The following is a 7,670-nucleotide window of genomic DNA, read 5'->3' as shown; positions in this document are numbered from 1 at the left end:
CTCACAGTATGAATTCTTGGGACATCCCGTGCGAGTGCGACGGAGGGCTGAAAGGGTAGCCCATTTTATTGCCTCCTATCATGCCGTTCGGCGTCCCGCAACGCACAATGAACTTCAGAATGATCTGATTGAAGAGTGGTGGGCATGGTATGGACGACAAAGAGCATCATGATTTCTGCATTATTTGTTGTGTTTATTGCATTATTTGTTGTACTGAACGATAAACTATTTGTTTGAGTTGTAATGATAACAAAATTGAACTATTTGTTGTTGATTTATTTTGTTTGTTTGAGCATTTTTGCTCTTCTTTTTAAATGTATATGTGGTTTGTGCGACGCGCGCGCTGTATTTTTGCGCTCTGCTGGAGCGACGCGCGCGCTGTATTATAGCGCGGCTGCTGGAGCCAGCGCTGGCGGCCGCGCTAAACCAGCCGAAGCGCGCGCGGCAAACAGGATTTTTACGCGCGGCGCTTACAGCGGCTGTTGGAGATGCTCTTAGATGGGTCTCTTTTCCCCTGATCGTTCCCAGCCCGCACCGTTCGCGACGGCCACACAGGCACGACCTCCCCGACAGAGTCGCCCTGCTGATGACGCACCGCACTCACCTCCCGCCGCTCCGCGCGTTCCAGTTCCCGCTCGCCACTCACCTCCGTCACACTTGCTCTCCTTCCCCTCCACCACCTCGCCTCTCGCCAGCTCCCGTACCCCGATGGCCGACGCCGCTTCGCGCCCGCGCGTTCGGTAACCCGCACACCATACCACACCTCACCCGGTGTGTCACATGCCCCGCCTCAGTTCGAGCTAAAAGTTTTCCTCGTTCTCGCAGGCGAATCCATCCGCGGAGGCGCCGAGCCCCCTGGCTCCACCCTCGACGCGCTCCTCTCGGGCGCGGAGCTGCTCTGCCTCGCGCCGCCCGCCATCTGCTCTGCGGTTTGCGCCGTCCGCCTTATCGTCGCGCGGGGCGGCTCAGTCAAGCCATTCGCTGCTGTAGCGAGTGGGAGGATGTTCGTCTTGCAGTACGTTCTCTTGGTGGGGGCGGTGGCGGTCGGGGTGCTGGTCCGGCGGAAGCAATGGGAGCGACTTTGCCGGGTGGGCGCGGGCGGCAGCGCATCGGCCACAGGTGGTGTGGATTTGGTGGGGAGGGTCGAGAAGGTGGAGGAGAGCGTGCGGGTTGTGTTGGCGGCCGTTGTAGTGCTGTCGAGAACAGTGGAGAAGCTCGGCGTCAGGTTTAGGGTGCTGCGGAGGACGGTGACGGATCCTATCAGTGAGGTACGGAAATTATCCATGAAAATTTTGCTTCGATTTTAGTATGAGTGTAAATATAGTGCTGCCAAAGATGATCATTACAGATTAGTTAGTGAACACTACCAAGCTCGGTCGTGATAGCATTTCCCTGTGAATTGTTCAGTCTATATATGCAAATTGTGCATTAAAATCTTTGTATGACTATTCATAGTTAGTATAGTCAGTTAATGTGCCTGGTGCTTTCTTTTTATCAAGATTGTACACTCGTACACTGCATCCTGGAAATTTGAGCAATTATCATCACTGGACACTAAGTCCTCTTGACCGGTTCTTTCAATAATTGCATCTAGCAACAGTTGAGCATAGCATTGGCGACGTTGTTACTTCTTCAGCTTGTTAATTGTCAAAATGTGGTGTTCAGAATTTTGTTACCACATAATAATGCTCTTACTGAGATAGTGTTGTACTGCCTACAGTCACATATATGTATCTACATGTTCAGAAAGGTGCTAAACATAAGCATGGCTACTACCTTTAATGCATTAGTAATACCTAGTCCACTAAATGCGACCAGAGATCAGTTCAAGGAATCCCACCTCCCTCCAGGCCTGGTAAGAATTTGGAGGGCGGATAATTTTCAATTTATCTTGATTTTTCGTGACATGTGCTTGATTTTTGTCTGCATATATTTGGCTTCATTACTTAATGTTTTATGTTCTTGCAGACAGCAACATTAGCCGAAAAGAATTCAGAAGCCACTCGAATACTAGCAGCGCAAGGAAATCTTCTCGAGAAAGAAATTGGTTCGATACAAAAGGTTCTATACGCGATGCAGGTGACATCTCTCACCAACTTTTTACAGACAAGTACGCAAACTTGCTTTTTAGACCATTCCATACTCATTTCAACATAGTTTATTATTACTATCACTATTCGTCGATGATAAGTCAAATTATCCATGGCCTAGCCCTCATCACACTCCAATGTCCCCCGCGGCCCCGCCCCCCAAGGCCCAAGGACAGCATGTCGACCCAAGTAGAAGCGCCACTGCTTACGGAGGAGACTTTCGATCGGACTACACTAAGGATAAGGAAAACACTGTACGATAGAATGATACGTGTTGTAAACCAACACCACACCTGACTCCTGTTCCTGTATGCCATCGTGCACTGACATGGAGTCTACCATAACCGGAGCTATATAAGGGGCACCATATAAGGGGATCTGCTCCTTCCGCTTAGTTTAGCCTACACCACGTGGAAGATTTCCATATATAAAGGAGAAGCAAGGCAGGAAATACGGCTTTTATCCATCTTGGACGCCTGAACCTGGGTATATATTGTGTCTTTTGTGTTCTTTGTCCAAGACCCCTTGGTTTCCTCACCTAATGTCCCCTCAATTACAAATTCCACGTACTCTCTCTAGTACTGCTGTGACGTAAAAGCAAGATACCTTGATAGCTGGAGCTGACCGTGGGGACGTTACGAGATCAGGACAGATCAATGGACGAGGAAGGTTCGTCAGGCGGCAAAGCGGATGATCTAAATTATAGACACATAGTTTGCTGGCAAGTCAGGAGAAAGAAGCTTGCAAGGATGATCCGTGTATGAGTCGCGAATGGGGAGTACCTATGAGCTACAATTACCGAAAAAGGCTCGCGCCCCGCTTTATATATAAAGCAAATGCCAAAGCCAACATCCAACAAGGTTCACACAAACACAAAGCCCACACGCACACAAAGTCCAAGACAAGCAAGCAACAAGGGTTACTGCTGAGGGCACAGCTCAACAAGCCCAACACACACACACAAAAAGGCACAAGCGCCAGGAGCCAGGAGGGAAACATCCTCTAGTCGGGCTCCGGTGGTGGCGGCGGGAGCGGAGGCGCCGGGCGAAAGGCCAACGAACGGAGGTCGGTGAGGAGTCTGTCGATGGCGTCCCGGTCCTGCGGGCGGCTAAGCGGCCGCCAGAGCTGCAAGTAACCACACATTTTAAAGATGGAGTCAGTCGCACGCCGAAGGGGCACCTTTTGAATGACAAGCTTATTGCGAACCGTCCACAGGGTCCAGGCTAGAACCCCGACGCACAGCCATCTAATATGTCTGTAGCGAGGGGGGAGGCTTGAATTTCCGCATGCAGGTCAGGGAAGTTGGTGTTGCACCACTGTCCCCCAACCGTTTCGCGGAAACAAGACCAAAGGAACTGTGCCGTGTAGCACAGGAAGAAGATGTGATTAGCGTCCTCTACCGTGCCACACAGGGGGCACATTCCATCGCCAGGACCATGGCGCTTAAGAACCTCAACGCCGGCCTGGAGGCGGCCGCGGATCCATTGCCAAAGAAAGATCCGAATCTTAAGTGGGAGGCGGATGTCCCAGATAAGACCAAAGGGCTCCGGGGCTGACGAAGGGGCAATGGCCGCGTAGAGGGATTTGGTGGAGAAGCGGCCGGAGGGGTCTAGGCGCCAGGAGATGGAGTCCGGAGAATCTGCCACGTCCATAGGTAGCAGGGCGATGTCCTGGAGGAGGACATCCCAGGCAGCCACCTCAGCGGGGCCAAAAGGGCGGCGGAACGCGAGGCGCCCTAAGTCAATAAGGGCCGCCTCGACTGAGACCCGAGGGTCAACTACAATGTCGAAGAGGATGGGGAACCGGGCGGCTAGAGGGGAGCCTCCGAGCCACCTGTCCAGCCAGAACAAGGTCGAAGCTCCAGAGCCCACAGAGATGGAAGTGCCTATACGTAAGACCGGAAGCAGCCGGATGACGGCCTGCCAAATCTGGGAACCGCCCGAGCGTTGGCAGAACGCCAGTGGCTGTCCACGCAGGTACTTGTTCTGGATGATAGTAAGCCAGAGGCCACCGTCCCCATTGGCGATGCGCCAGAGCCAGCGGGTCAAGAGGGCGATGTTCATGCGCCGAGAGGATAGAATCCCAAGACCGCCCTGGTCTTTGGGTTTGCAGATGTCTGGCCAGCTGACCATGTGGTATTTCTGCTTGCCCTCCTCCCCAGCCTAGAAGAATCTGGACTGGTATTTGGCGACCTCCTGATGGAGCGTTTCATGAAGGCTATAGAAGCTCATAAGGAACCACAGGAGGCTGGCTAGCGATGAGTTGATAAGGATCACGCGCGCCGCCTTCGATAGCCAACGCCCTTTCCAGGGCTCTACGCGATGTTGCATACGGGTCACCGTGGGGCGGAGGTCCGTCACGGTGAGGCGCGAGTCACTAATGGGGATCCCCAGATAGGTCGTGGGGAAAGAACCCAGCCGACAGTTAAGCCGGTCGGCAATGGACTGTGCGTCCTCAGAGGGGTAACCGAGCACCATCACTTCGCTCTTATCAAAGTTGATGGTGAGGCCTGACATTTGTTGGAAGCACAGAAGAAGGAACTTCAGGTTGGAGATCTCTAAGGCAGACCCCTCGACCATAATAATGGTGTCATCCGTGTATTGTAGAAGGGAGACCCCTCCCCCTCCAACAAGGTGCGGGACAAGGCCTCTAATATGCCCAGCAGCCTTGGCCTTATCCAAGATGGCGGCCAAGGCATCCACAACCATGTTGAACAAGAATGGCGAGAAGGGATCTCCCTGCCGGACCCCGCAGAGGGTAGGGAAGAAGGGCCCAATGTCGCCGTTGATGTTCACCGCAGTCCGACCACAAGAGACGAGCTGCATGACTCGGGTCACCCAACGGTCATCGAAGCCCTTGCGAAGAAGGACTTCCCTTAGGAACGGCTAGTGCACCGTGTCGTAGGCTTTGTGGAAGTCCAACTTGAGAAAGACCGCCCTATGGCGCTTCAGGCGGACCTCGTGGAGCACTTCGTGGAACACCAACACCCCATCCAGGATAAATCGGCCTTGAATGAAGGCGGATTGGTTCGGGTGGGTGATAGTGTCCGCAAGGAGGGTCACCCTATTGGCGTACCCCTTAGCCAGGATCCGAAAAATCACATTAATCACTGTGATGGGGCGGAACTGACGAATATCGGAGGCGCCCGGGACCTTGGGGATGAGGGTCACCACCCCATAATTAAGGCGACCCAGGTCCATGGAGCCCGAGTAGAATTCCTCAAAGAGAGCCATGACCTCCAGCTTGATGGTCGGCCAGAACGTCTTGAAGAAAGCCACTGGAAGACCGTCAGGTCCCGGGGCCGAGGAGGGGTTCATCCCCTTAATGGCAGCGAGGACCTCCTCCTCGCTGAAGGGGGCAACCAAAGCCGCATTGGCTTCAGCCGAGACTACGTGCGCGGCCGACCAAATGTCGGGGGCGAGACTAGCCCCACCGCGCGGGGTGGGGGTAAATAAGGCCCTATAGAAGCCATCCACATGACAGCGGATGGCCGCTGGAAGAACTAACGGCGAGTCTCCATCCCACAGGCAGTGGATGGAGTTGCGACGGCGCCGGCCGTTCGCGACCGCCTGGAAATAGGCGGTGTTGGCATCGCCCTGTAGCACCCACCTCTGGGTACCACGCAAGCGCCAGTACGCCTCCTCATCCGTGTAGATGGTGGAGAGCTGGTCCTCCAGGTCGTAACAAATCAGCCACTCGTCCGAGGAGAGCCCGGTCGAGTCCGCGCGAGCATCCAGGGTTTGAATAGCAATCAGGATGGACTTCTTGCGCTCTCTAAGGTCCCGGCCAAGATTAGCCCCCCAACCCTTCATGAACTGGCGGGCTAGCTTGGCACAAAAGTGCCATGAATCGACCGCGGACATGGAGCGATGGGGTGCCGACCTAGCGAAAATCCAGCGGGCGACGACGGCCTCCCGGAAGCCGGTCTGATTGAGCCAGAAGAGCTCGAACCGGAACCGCGGCGGGGAGGGGGGCGCTCGTCGGCGGTGGAGAGGAGAAGGGGGACATGATCGGAGCCAATCCGGGTGACCGCCCGGAGCGATGTCAAGGGGCATCGCAATTCCCACTCCGGGGAAACTAGGACACGATCCAGCACGGATTGTGTCGGTACAGCTTGCCGGTTGGTCCAAGTGAATCTGGCACCTGACCGGTCAAGCTCACGGAGCCCCAGCTCCGCGATCCAATCGTTGAATAATTGCATCCGGGGGAAATTAATCCGGGAATTATTCTTCTCATCCGGGGATCGGATGAGATTGAAGTCACCCCCCACTAAAACTGGGAGGGGAGAGTTAGAGATCTTCAGCTGCAGCTCGTCAAGGAACGCCGGGGAGCGGCGGTGGTCCGCCGGTCCGTAGACAACAATGACCTCCCATTTGAAGTTCAGGGCCCGCTCGAAGATCTCCATACTAACGAAAAATTCCCCTCTATCCATGCCTCCCACCTCAAATGTGGTATCCTTAACCCCTAAGAGGATGCCACCCGAGTGGCCTGAGGTCCCACTAGAAGGGAGCCAGTGCCACGCGAAGAGGTGGGGGCTCAGATGTTCAAGTTCCTGCAGGGTGAACTCAGAGCGGAGGGTTTCTTGGATGGCCACAATGTCAATATGTTCATCCCGGATGTACTCGATGAGCTGGCGGCGACGACCATCATGGCCGAAGCCGTGGAGGTTCCAGAAAAGGGCCCGCATCTAAACCCCCATCGGGGGGCTGCTTGACCCCAGAACATGAGAGGCGCTTTGCGTGCGAAGGGCGGCCGTGCGAGACCGAGTGCGTCCACGGATAATCCCATCGGCCACCGGAGGAGCCGGAGCCGGGGGCCGCAGCAGGCGGGCACGAGTCTCAGCCAGCCCGCCGTCGAGGATCTCCCGGGCCCTAATGGCCGCGATCTGTTCTAAGGGGGGACCGACCTCCCCCCTGAAGACAATGGCCGAGTCATTGGCCACCTTAGCGAGGTGGCCGAGGGGGGCGGCCTCGAGAGCAGAGAAGGAGCAACGAGAAGAACTGGGAGGGGCGGGATCCACACCTGACTCTAGGTTTCGGACCGCGGCGCGGAGCTCCGCCCGCTCGGCGACGGAAGGCGCAGGAGAGTCGCCCGGCCGCGACGCCTCCAGGCGGGCGCTGCGGCGAGAGGACGTCACCGACGTCGAGGTGGAGAGGGGCCTCCTGGCGTACGCCACCGTCGGAGGAGGGGTGCGCGGAGGCCGGGGAGGAGACGTCCACTGCCACCGAGGCGTCAGGAGAGGCCGGCGAGGCGAGGTGGGAGCTGGACGGCACCGCCGCGGGGCGGCGGGCAGAGGCGGCGTCGGGGGAGCGGGGTGACGATGGAGGGGCGACGAGGAGACTCACGCTGGATATGACGCCGGTCGACGCCGACGAAGACGGGGAGGGAACCAGAGGGGTGGCCAGGCGGAGGGCCACCGCGAGATCGGTGGCCGACACCCGGGTACGCCCCGCCCCCGACCCGCCCCGACCCACAGGAGGGTTGGGGGGGTCCCGAGACGGGGAGCGAGAGTGCTCCGACTCATCCTCATCCTCGGCCGGGTCGTCGAAGCGGGAGGAGCGCGAGCGGAGGTGGTGAGAG

At 56.6% G+C, this 7,670-nt stretch overlaps 1 protein-coding gene across 3 annotated transcripts in view; it reads left to right on the top strand.

The window, feature by feature from the left end:
- The first annotated feature begins 513 nt into the window (after positions 1–513).
- Positions 514–7,670, top strand: part of LOC119340851 — a 29,890-nt gene continuing 22,733 nt past the window's right edge. Inside the window, exons 1-3 of one of the 3 annotated variants that reach the window (XM_037612760.1) lie at positions 514–740; positions 826–1,268; positions 1,969–2,110. In XM_037612760.1, the coding sequence (XP_037468657.1) occupies positions 587–740; positions 826–1,268; positions 1,969–2,110 (739 nt within the window). In that variant the 5' untranslated portion in view covers positions 514–586. The remainder of the gene's footprint in view (positions 741–825; positions 1,269–1,968; positions 2,111–7,670) is intronic. The other 2 variants (XM_037612759.1, XM_037612758.1) reach the window with 2 other exon arrangements.

This window comes from Triticum dicoccoides, chromosome 7B, assembly GCF_002162155.2.
Source record: "Triticum dicoccoides isolate Atlit2015 ecotype Zavitan chromosome 7B, WEW_v2.0, whole genome shotgun sequence".
NCBI lineage: Eukaryota > Viridiplantae > Streptophyta > Magnoliopsida > Poales > Poaceae > Triticum > Triticum dicoccoides.
The sequence above is the reverse complement of the archived record's forward strand: the minus strand, read 5'-3'. Positions and strand labels throughout refer to the sequence as shown.